At 42.4% G+C, this 12,258-nt stretch overlaps 1 protein-coding gene across 2 annotated transcripts in view; it reads left to right on the top strand.

Moving 5' to 3' along the window:
- The first annotated feature begins 2,600 nt into the window (after positions 1 to 2,600).
- scg3 (secretogranin III) overlaps positions 2,601 to 12,258 on the top strand; it is a 15,871-nt gene continuing 6,213 nt past the window's right edge. Inside the window, exons 1-10 of one of the 2 annotated variants that reach the window (XM_084052059.1) lie at positions 2,601 to 2,989; positions 3,526 to 3,578; positions 3,731 to 3,773; positions 3,944 to 4,168; positions 5,755 to 5,897; positions 6,136 to 6,294; positions 6,402 to 6,639; positions 8,639 to 8,755; positions 11,181 to 11,264; positions 11,865 to 11,975. In XM_084052059.1, coding sequence (XP_083908185.1) covers positions 2,881 to 2,989; positions 3,526 to 3,578; positions 3,731 to 3,773; positions 3,944 to 4,168; positions 5,755 to 5,897; positions 6,136 to 6,294; positions 6,402 to 6,639; positions 8,639 to 8,755; positions 11,181 to 11,264; positions 11,865 to 11,975 — 1,282 coding nt within the window. In that variant the 5' untranslated portion in view covers positions 2,601 to 2,880. The remainder of the gene's footprint in view (positions 2,990 to 3,525; positions 3,579 to 3,730; positions 3,774 to 3,943; positions 4,169 to 5,754; positions 5,898 to 6,135; positions 6,295 to 6,401; positions 6,640 to 8,638; positions 8,756 to 11,180; positions 11,265 to 11,864; positions 11,976 to 12,258) is intronic. The other variant, XM_084052060.1, reaches the window with a different exon arrangement.

A 12,258-nucleotide genomic window follows, 5' to 3' on the forward strand; every position in this document is an offset into this window, starting at 1 on the left:
CGAAGATGTGCAACCATGACGCAGGTTGGGGGCTGACGTAGACATGGTCCAGAGCGTTGGCGAGTTCTCTCTAACGCTCTGCCAGGCGCCCTGCTATTCTAATAGACCGAGAATTCCACTACCGTGCGAGGTCTCCAATTTTAGTTAAAATAAACAAAACTATTTCGTTATTCACCAAAACAAAGGCAGTTTTGTATTGTTGAAAGTTCATTCTTCAGGGTGGGAAGCCTCTCAGGACCCCACCCCACCTTCTCTGTATGATACACTTTTTGGGCAGAAAATAAAATATGTCCGCCAGATGGATTTTCTTTTATTTATTCGACTGCGCCCTCTACAGATCTGGTCAATATAAATACCATTGACCAGATCTGTAGAGGGCACAGTGGAGTAAATAAAATAATTTTATTTTCTGCCCAAAGGTATCAAGAAGACTCACCTCAAAACCAACTCACCTCAGAGGTAGGAATACTCACCCCGGAAGACTCACCTCAGAGGTAGGAATACTCACCCCCAAGATTTTCGGGGGGTAGGAACACTCACCCCATGACCTGAGAAAACTCACCTCGGAAGACTCACCTCAGAGGTAGGAATACTCACCCCAATGTTTAAAAAAAGGTAGATCTACCGGCTTGTGAGCTTTCCATTTTCACAGAATGCTTTCATAATGTGAGCTTTCCATTTTCACAGAATGCTTTCATAATGATGTTTAATCCATATCTGGATTAATCCATATCTGGATTAAATTCTTTCTTTGAAGGTATAGAATTAATAAAGTGCTTTAAATAGTGCTTTAAATACAAGGTAGATTTCATCAGAAAAGGTAAAAAGGTAGATCTACCGGCTTGTGAGCTTTCCATTTTCACAGAATGCTTTCATAATGTGAGCTTTCCATTTTCACAGAATGAATGAAAGGTAGATTTCATCAGAAAAGTGAACAAGGAATGCAAATAGCAAATAGCATGGTCATTTGCTATGTGTCTCCAGCTCCACACCTTGCCCCATCCACCTATTAGATATCAAACAATGAATCATTAAGTGGAATGGGATATTAGTGTTAAGTGGTCAACCCCCCTCCTCCCCTTCACTCCTGTGCCCCCATCAAACAAACAAACAAACAAAGGTAGGAACCCAGAGAAATGAACATTCCAATGTCAATGTATGTTGTTAAATTACATTTAGCTAATTAAAGTGCTTTAAATACAAGGTAGATTTCATCAGAAAAGTGAACATTCCAATGTGTATAATGCAAACAAATACTTACTTAACAAAGAAAAATGAAGAAAAACTCCAGTGAAGGTAAAACACAGGTATAATGTTTTGTTTTCTGTGTGAACACATTTGTGAGAAAAGCTTTTGGTAAGCATTATTGAACTTTAGTTACTTTAGTTACTATTAGATATACATTTCACTATTGTAAGCATTATTGAACTTTAGGTACTATTAGATATACATTTCACTATAGTAAGCATTATTGAACTTTAGTTACTATTAGATATACATTTCACTATTGTAAAACATGCATTAAACACTTTTCCCTATTTTTACCTAGGATATTTAGTTACCTACTACTTTGCTGGTATAAATGATAACAGCATAGAACATTGCATTGCACACATGCATTGTTTGAGAACTTTAGTTTTTAGAAATATTACTTTTGGTACATTTTGATGCCTTACTCTTTGTGTGTGTGTGTGTGTGTGTGTGTGTGTGTGTGTGTGTGTGTGTGTGTGTGTGTGTGTGTGTGTGTGTGTGTGTGTGTGTGTGTGTGTGTGTGTGTGTGTGTGTGTGTGTGTGTGTGTGTGTGTGTATTTTAAACACAAATATATCATTGAACAACATAATTTGGTAATTCTATACCTTCAAAGACAGAATTTAATCCAGTATGGATTAAACGTGTCTCATTATGAAAGCATTCTGTGAAAAAGGAAAGCTCACAAGCCGGTAGATGTGCCTTTTTTAAACATACAGACTTGGTGTAGAGGGGAAAGGTTAAACCCACCCACAAAACAAAAACTCACTGTACATTACACCATTGAGTTTTTCTGGGTGAGTTTTCCTACCCCCGGGGTGAGTGTTCCTACCCCCGGGGTGAGTGTTCCGAGGTGAGTTTTCTCAGGTCCTGAGGTGAGTTTACCCACCCCCCGGGGTGACTGTTCCTACCCCCGAGGTGAGTATTCCTTTTTCAGTTGAGGTGAGTTTGTCTTGAGGTGAGTCTTCTTGTATTCCTGCCCAAAAGGTGTATTATACAGAGAAGGTGGGGCCCTGAGACGTTTCCCCACTGTGGGGAATAGTCTTTTAACAACACAAAACAACCTTTGTTTCGGTGAGTAGCGAGATAGTTTTGCTTATTTTTACTAAAGTTGGAGACGTCACCTTGCATGAAAGTGGAATTTTCGGTCTATGAGCAGAGCAGCGAGCCTGGAAGAGCGTTAGAGAGAACTCACGCTCTGGACCAGAGCTAGGGCTGACGCACGAAATGGGCGGGTATTCGGGTCCATTCTCCTCCTCCGTTGGTTCGCTCGAGGGGCAGGTCCTGCAGCCTAGTGGTGGACACCACCAAGGCAGGTGATGTTGGATCTCACAACGAGGGCGACTGCGAGGCCTACAGCTTATCTCGTTATAATCATATAGCGAGTGACCTGGTTTCAGCACCGCGCGGCGTTAACAGCTCCTAAGCAGAGCCCCGCCCACACAGCGGGCACACAGCAGGGCGCAGCCGCGCTGTTAGTTTCAGCACTACCAGACGCACAGTCACAGAGAGGAGCTGTCCAAACATTCAGCACTTTGGCCGCGGACGGCCACAACAAGGCTAGATAGAGGAGATCCGGGAGATCCCCTTCTGAACACTGCAGGCACACACATCTGAGTATTTAATTCAGGATGGCGTCAACATGTGCTGGCCTTTACATCCTCCTCCAGCTTTTAGCTCTGAATGCAATATGCCCGATCTCTGCCTTTCCAACACCTGCCGCCTCCTCCGTAGATGATGGTGAGTTGTTCATCAGTGCTTTTTGCGGTGCTTTCTTTCTCCTCCTGGCAGAAATGTTGTTAAAATGATCGTATTAAGATTCAGTTCATTCTTATTTCAGTTATTTGATCAAATCTCGTGATCGGTGTTAAAGTTAAAAGCCCATATGGGATGCTTCGTGGGTTGAAATAAGACGGGATGCAGAAGAAAAAAAACAGAAAGGGGTTTCCACGTCGCTTAAGCGAGTTAAAGGCCGACTGTGTTCTATTTTCGCAGCAGTTTAATCTTTTGTTTGGTAATCCGATTAAGCTATATATGCCTCTGTATGTGTAGCCTAGTTTTGAGTTGTCAGTTTGAAACTTTGCAAAATAAACAACTTTTAAAAAACATTGTCACCTAAATTAATCAAGTTAAATTTCTAATTCAATTTACATTGATTTTCAATTATACAAGATTAGCCTATATCCAAATTATTAATAATACCAGTAGCTACATACCTTATTTTAATTTTCAAATTGGATGATTGCATGATATTGTTTTTTTTTTTTTTTTTGCAGATACATTTGTTCACAACAGACAGTTGACAGAAGAAAGACCACTACAAGAGCAGGTAAGCCTTCCCTCATGCATCCCAATATTATCCAATATCCTGCTAAATACTGTATATGTTATGGCCACTTGTCAAGCAAGCTAGCTACAACAGAAGTTAATGATCAGAGGTCATGCTTACTGGAAATTCTGAAATGTTTGTCGATTCTTCAGATTGCTGAGGCAGACAGTGTGAAGGCTGCAATACAGTCCGCAGGTAACCAGACCCCCATCACCAATCAATATCCCCTTTTCGCCTATGAGATTCTTATTACAATAACATAGCATACATATGTATAGATTTCATACCATGCATTTTCATTCATTATTTGTTTGATCTCAGTACATACTTTTTTTTTTAAACCATTTCCCTTTTGCTGTATTCAGAGACAAAGACTCCCACTGTCCCTAAGGACACAGCATCAGAGCCGGACAGTGATGACTTCACTGTGCTCAAGTCCTTGGCCGAGGGTCAGAGGTTAAAGGAGACCAATGAGAAGCCAGTCAGGGGGGGGCAAAGTGAGGAGAAGTACATCCCAGATCATTCAGATTCCACCAAGAGCCGTCGTCTGGCTGAAGACTACGACTCCACCAAGAATGGAATGGACGATGGCAAGTATCAAGGGACACAAGATATCCAGCCTTGGTACAGTGTAACTGTAACAGTGTAATAGTATTTAACCAGACCCAAACCTGGTACTACTTTGGTGGCTTGAATGTGCTGAGTTTTGACACCTTGGTGAGGCTGTTGTGTCTGTCTGTCCTCTGGGCCTGCCAGTGAGGTCAAATCTTAAGCTTAATTTTGCATACTGGCATGGCGAGGCATCCAGGCAGACATTTTGTATGAAGGGAGAGAGACAGATAGACAGACAGAGAGAGAGAGATGGAGAGAGATGGAGAGACAGAGATAGAGAGAGAGGGAGGAGAGACAGAGAGAGAGAGAGGGAGGGGAGACAGAGAGAGAGAGAGAGGGGGGGAGACAGAGACAGAGATACAGAAAGAGATAGAGAGGATTATCTTCTTTTCTGCCCCAAGACATTACGGTCAATGAAACATTAAGCTACCACATAGCTCTAACTTCCGGTTGCTTTTTGCAACAATTTGTATATAATACATGCATAAATAATGCACATATGAGTGTTAGCTAGTTGTCTTTGTGTTGGTGTTATATAAGGTTCAGTGTCTCATTAGTACATGGAACCAGGCTGTGCTGAGCTAACTGGACATATGCATACTCCCACTATGATGAATCATATTGCAATATTGCAGAACCTCCTCCTCATGTTGTGTCTTAAAATGTGCTCATTAGCAAGTGTTAATTGTTCCCCTTCATTCCAATTGCATTTGATCAGTTGCCACAGCACTGCATATATGTAACTTGATACAGTATCTGCACTGATCATCAGCATAATGCAGTGTCTGAGCTGAAGTGACTCATGTTGAAAGTGCTGAGTATTACAGTTTACCTTTTCATCTTGTTGGCTCAACTGTGACAAAAAGCCTGCCTCGTAAGTCTAAATTTGGCTACAGCATTTGGCACAAACATATCCATAGTATTCTATGGTGAGTGACCGTCTTTAAATGCATTAAGTGATGTGCCATATGGGTAGCTTAGAAAGCAGATGTTTTTTTATTATAATAAGTGTAATAATAATAATAATGATAATAAAAAATATTATTATTATTACTATTATTATGTTATTGTTTTGAGACACACTGCTACAGTACAAACCCACAATGGACTCAGTAATGCACATAGAGGAGAGGAGAGGACGTAATCATTAGTATCTGTCAGATATGTGTTACACCCACTGAGGTGGGAGTGAGTTGCGGCAGAAATGTCTTTGGTTTGACAAGAGGATATTATCAAACCACAACAAAATGGACAACAGTGTGGGAGAATAAAAAGAGAGGGATTCTGTGAGCTCAGCTCAAAGAATAGGAAATCATAGCCATCTCAAACCATTGCATGGGCATGAGCCATTATAGTCTTCACATTATAGTAATGACACAGCCTTGGTAGGCCAATGCTTAATTTATAGTCATACGATGGTGTTGCGCACATAGCAGATCTACAAGCTCGCAAGATTGTAGATTGTAGATCTGCTATATTCGGCTCCCGACACCATCATACAATAATGAAGTATATATCAGGCATAAGTTATAACATGACTAACGTTTTTGTGGTCTTATCTCAGATGAGCCAGAGAGCTTCCGACAGGTGGACGGTACCCCTCTGACTGCAGAGGACATCGTCCAGAAGATTGCCAACAAGATCTACGAGGAGGACGACAGAGGGGTGTTCGACAGGATTGTCTCCAAGCTGCTCAAACTGGGACTGGTGGGTTCTGCATCCTGTAGCCTGACTTTTTTCCCAGTTGGGATGTGGCAAATACTCACCAATAATTTCTACCTTCTCTCTCTCTCTCTCTCTCTCTCTCTCTCTCTCTCTCTCTCTCTCTCTCTCTCTCTCTCTCTCCCACTCTCTCTCTCTCTCTCTCTCTCTCTCTCTCTCTCTCTCTCTCTCTCTCTCTCCCGCTCTCTCTCTCTCTGTCTCTTACTGTCTCTCTGTACTGTAGATAACAGACAATCAGGCAGAAACCCTGGAGTACCAGGTAGCTGAAGCCCTGCAGGATCTCATTACTAAGAATGCAAAGAACAATGAAATAGAGGATCCAGAAGGAGATTACGCAGCAACCAAGGGAGAGCAGGATGACCAAAGCACTGATGCTAACATGGTACAATCTGCTGAAACATCTGATGATGATGATGATGATGATGATGATGATGATGATGATGATGATGATGATGACACTGATGTTGGCAACATTGTCTCAATCTGCAGGACATGTCGGAATCGCCTAGGCGTCAATATGATGAGGAGGAGGAGGAGGGGGAGGGGGAGGATGAAGACGAGACAGAGGACGATGTGGATCGGGGCGCAGAGGGAGAGGAGGATGACACAGTGGACAAAACATGGAACAGAGACACCAGCGAAGGCAATGAGGTGAACCCTGAGGATGGCCTCCAGGACCTCCAATACTTCCCCAACTTCTACCGCCTACTGAAGAGCCTCGACTCAGGTGAGCCCCACACAGACAGGACAAGAGCCATTGGAGTCTGTGACCTCTTTGAGTCCATGAACTCTATGGTCGCCGTGTGGATTGTTGAGTGAATGTGTGTCTCCTGAGGCCTGTGGGTCTAGTTGGCTCAAAGGAGACAGCTGGAGAGGTTGTTGTCATGGCAATGATGTTGTCAATGTGAATGTGCATGAGTCACTTATTTCCATCTGTTCACTCGCTTGTTGCCTTTGTTACCCTGTGGTCTCCTCACAGGAGCTACGGATGAAAGGAGTTGGCCACACACCCACTCAAAATTACACACACACTGTACTGTCACAACCGTACACCTCACACACATGCACACACAGACCAATAATTCAATTTCCAATAATACAATTAAGCACAACAAGATGTCCTGAAACAGGAAAGTAATGGACGAGGCGGAGGTGAAAAACACAATGCAGAGCGGAGTGGAGTTCCCTCTGCCATGTCCATTGTTATTCCTTTTCAGAACTAATTGAAGATTGTGCTAGCAACGCAGTCACTCCTATTGCAAAGTATTAAAGTTTGATTTTGCAATGTTTGCAGTAAAGTTAGCTACAGCAGGTATTCCACTATCTTAACAACAACGTCAACAAGTTGACACTAATCCACATCAGCACTTGTCTGCCACTCAGTTGACTGCAGAAAGTATAGCTTTTGTTCAAAGTAATTTTTACATTAAAGGTAGGGTAAGTGATATTTTTTGGCAATTCTTTTTTTTTTGTTAAAAGGTTCAAGTACTGTATTCTGATAGTAATCATTGCTACAGAGCGTTTGTTCGGTCACAGGGGTCTCTCCAGCTCTTTAGTAAACAGAATATAGTACATTTTCAGGTAGGTGGCAAATTTTAAGCCAATCAGCTCTGACAATGCATTTTCTGTTTAATAAAGAGCTGGAGAGACATCCTTTTACTGAACAAACACTCTATAGCAATGAGTACTACTATCACAATATAGAGCTATATTAACACTTATTTTAACCAAAGTCAATCACTTACTAACACTTATTTTAACCAAAGTCAATCACTTACCCTACCTTTAACTAAACTACTGTATAAACATCAAACTGGTTAGCTAACTCGTTAATGTTGATGTTGATGTTGGGTATTTGTCACTGTATATTTGCACATAATGTGAAGTTTATTAGGAGCAGTGGGTGCTATAAATACAGCGCCTGGGGACTAGTTAGGGGTTAAGTGTCTTGCTCAGGCACACATAGACACATACGTAGACAGTATCTAAGATATTGGATGGTAAAACAAATGATTGTTTTGTTTTTGTTTTATATTGCCAATATCATGTAATGCTTTTATTGTTTACTGTTGTTTTACGCTAGCTGCCACATAACTCACTCATAGTGAGCTGGGGCTCTCATGGTTTGCTATCGATCAGATTTCTGACAGCCTATTATTCACCCAGACCATGGTAGACTGTGGTATGAATGCAGTTTAACCTGAGACATTAAGACCTGAGGCCGATTCTACAAATGCCTTCTAAATCAGTAATTCTCACACTTTCAAGATTTTTCAGAAATGTTCAAAAAATAGCAGATGTACAAGCTCTCAGCGTGGCACGAAGCGATGCACTGTGAGCTAGCATAGCCTATCTGCTATTTTTGAATAGCCAACGCTAAAATCTAAAATGACAGAGATGCTTTCCCGGTTTTAATCGGTCAATATGTCACGACTCACAAGCATTGTTATATATTACATATACTAATTAATTAATGTTGACCAGAACTACGTTTGAGCAGTCCCAATGTATGATTTTAACGGGCAACTGCCAGCCAATCAGAAACCAGTACATTTCATGGCCATGGTATAATAATATTTCAATCTCTTATCGCCATCATCCTCACACACTCATCTCCATCACCAACATCCCCACAATACAATGTTATATTAGTGTAACAACAAATACGGCCTTTAAAGGGAAATCATTCATGATCATAATTGACTCCCCATGGTTTGCTGCTGCAGAACAAGATGCCCAGGAGAGAGAGACGCTGATCACCATCATGAAGACCCTGATTGACTTTGTGAAGATGATGGTGAAATATGGCACCATCACACCAGAGGAAGGAGTCTCCTATTTGGGTAGGACTAAACAGCAGCACTGTTTCTTTAAAGATAGATGGAATCATTATAGAACAAAACATTACAGATGGAAACATTATAGATGGAAAATTTGTGAGCAGATTGCAGTCCTTGCAGGTTAACGATAGATGGAATCATTATAGAACTAGAGAAAGTGCTCCTCGGAGCACAGGTCTCCGCCAGGTCAGGTACGATATTGTGGCCTCCTGGTGGCGCTATAATAGGCCAATGTGAAAAGGGTGCCATTTATTCTTCAATCGGACACTGCATTCATGATTTGAGGCATTTTGTTCCAAAGATGTGTTTTGCTAAATTAGACCTGCTGGTGGCGCTATAACAGGCCAATGTGAAAAGGGTGGCATTTCTTCCTCGGCCTGGTGGGAATGTGCGTGTGATATTTCACGGAAATCGCAAGCTGCGTTCATAGTTTGAGGCTTTTTGTTCAAAACGGACCAATCCTGCAAACTTTGGAAGCCAACCATAGGCAATGAGGATGGAATATGGAAATCGGACAGATCCGTGTTGATCACACGACTATAGAGATACTGTGTACCGATTTGCATGACGTTTGGATAAAATCTGTAGGAGTAATGTAAAAATGCACAAATCGGCCTCCTGGTGGCGCTATAACAGGCCCATGTGAAAACATTGGGGCAGAGGTTCTGAATTGGCATCCAGGGAGTGTGTGTGCACAGTTTCGGAGCAAACGGGCCAACGGTGCCGGAGATTAGCTGGTAACACACAGACAGGAGGGACACACACACACACACACATGATACACGGACGGACGGACGGAGGGTAAAACATACTCTCTCGCCATGCCTTCGGCCTGGCGGAGACAACAAAACATTACAGATGGAAACATTATAGATGGCAAATTTGCGAGCAGATTGCAGTCCTTGCGGGTTAATAAAAGGATTGAGCATTATTGGTAGACGAAAGGGAGGATTTGTTCAATGTGTTCAGCTTTTATCCCTCCAGATGCCCTTTTGATTGTGCATTTTAGTTTGTGTGTGTACTGTACAGCATGTTTGTCGTGCGTGCGTGGGTGCGTGCGTGTGTGTCTATCTGTCTGTGTCTTTGTGCATATGCATGCAGCCAAGCCATTGTCTTTTATCTGCCAGTTCAGTGACGTGTGAAGCCTGTTCAGACTGATTAGCGTCAGGGACAGGAGCGCAGTAACCAGGCTTGTTTTATGACTTATCTTCTCATCCGGTGACTGATTGAAAGGACAGTCTTCTGCAAAGGACAGATGTCACCTATCTCCCTCTGAGCGCTGATGACCCCCAGGACCAAACATCTCTGTCCATCCAAATGACCTTTCTCTTTCTGATATTCGAGACTTTAGATTGATACAATCTAATCTGGCTTTACCAGTGTGTGTGTGTGTGTGTGTGTGTGTGTGTGTGTGTGTGTGTGTGTGTGTGTGTGTGTGTGTGTGTGTGTGTGTGTGTGTGTGTGTGTGTGTGTGTGTGTGTGTGTGTGTGTGTGTGTGTGTGTGTGTGTGTGTGTGTGTGTGCACGCGCGCGTGCGTGCGTGCGTGCGTGCGCGTGTGTGTGATTACACACACTAAAATAAATACAGAGTGAGAGTGTACAGATTGACCCCTATGTGTTCAAGTAACACTTTTGCTTTACAGGAACTGTACTGTGACAAAGCATATCATTATCGGTAACAGGAGTATTCAATAGTCCTTGAACTGACCCTCCCACACCAACCAGCTGCGCTGACAGCTGATCAAATGACCACATCCACCTGACACAGACAGAGGAGATGCAGGAGGCAACATTAGCATGGCTTCATGCAATTACAGTACAGGGGGTTCCTTTACAACCATTTGGATGCATAGGTTGCGGAGGGACGCTAGGATGGAATTGCACATCACCTAGCAACATGTCATTGGCTCCCCCAGTCATTTAGTCGTCGTCCCCCCCACACACGTCATACACACAGACAATGTCAATCAAAGCTAATCTGCCTCAGAAAGATAAAGGCCACGGGCCCATAGGGAGAGGGAGTCAGTGTAGGAGGACAAAAGGGGGAAGGGAGGGAAGCAGGGGGGCAGGAAGAAGCTGTTGTGATAAATGGTTTCCACTGTGCAACAGGTGGGCTGCTGCAAACAGCCAGGGGGTAGGAGCTGTAGCTAACGTGGGCAGGAGAGAGCAGAAAGGAGAGACATGGACGGGGAGATAATTAGGGAAAATTAAGAGCCTAGAGATAAAGATGAGTAATGAGGTGAGAGGGAACGAGAATGGGAAAAATAAGTATGCCATCATAATCATCATAATGCGACTCCTATTCTTTGACAAAACCCACATTCTCATGATAATAACTACGTGAGTCATAGAAACAGCGGAGGACATTCAAATGGTCATCCGTTAAAGTCTAATATAAACATTGTTTTGTCCCATTTCCTCACCTACAGAGAACCTGGATGCCATGATAGCCATGCAGACCAAGAACAAGCTGGGCAAATCTCTTGGCACTCCTGATGTCACTAGAGCCTCTGGTAAAAAAAAAAAGAAGACACAACATAATACTGCAAGATAATATTTAAAACAAGAAGTGGAAGAGTGAGCAGTAGGTCCAAATCATTAAAACACAGGACATGGAGAGGGATTTTGCGCGCCGGAGCAATTTTCCCCATTAAACCACAAGCAACAATGTCAAATGACCTGTTCCTGTGCAGTGCCTATTTAATTGTCAGTTTAATTGAATTTAATTGACAATGTTGTTGCATTGTTTCTATAGTGACCAGGCTATGAGAGCCAGACCATGCCAACAGCTTGTGTTGTCTTAAAGGCAACAAGCCAGCATACCCATTCACTTCTTAAACAGCAGTCAACCTAATTGTGTTGTGTAAATAGGCTAATTTAGTAAGTGTTCATTCAAATGCGGGACAATGTATTATTGCTGCAGGGCGCGGTACAAAAGGTTAAACTGCAAGATTGTCCTGCATGATTTGGGACAGCTGGTCATCCTCTCACAGACACTGAATCGATATTTGAGTGGTTTGACTGAATTTAGAGTTAGAGCGTTGTGTGTGTGTTCCAATAACAGTTTTGTTTGAAGTTTTGCTCATGTTATCCCTGCCTTTTCTTTGCTGTAGGGAAGAACTTCGATGAGGATGACAACACCAAAGCTGAGGCAGCTAAGATGCAGAAAGAGTATGAGAATCTAAAAGACTCAACAAAGGAGGAACAGCCACCAACTGAGACCAGTCAGTCCCATATGCACCGGGTCACCAGTATAAAGTCACAGACCATACATTATTAGCTCACAGTAAAATATGGAGTGTTTAATTTATTTTTTCTGTGATCCTTGCGGTCCATTTTTACACTCTATGGTTAAATCAACACTCTGGATTTTACTGTGCGCTTTGTTCTTGGATTTGATTATTTGGGGGAGGGGGAAAATGTGACTCAATGATTTTTATTATGTTGCCATTGTTTTGTGATTTACATTTGTCAAATAAATGAATCATGAAGAATTTTCAAATATAG

This window comes from Gymnoscopelus microlampas (assembly GCF_963454915.1).
Source record: "Gymnoscopelus microlampas genome assembly, chromosome: 1".
NCBI lineage: Eukaryota > Metazoa > Chordata > Actinopteri > Myctophiformes > Myctophidae > Gymnoscopelus > Gymnoscopelus microlampas.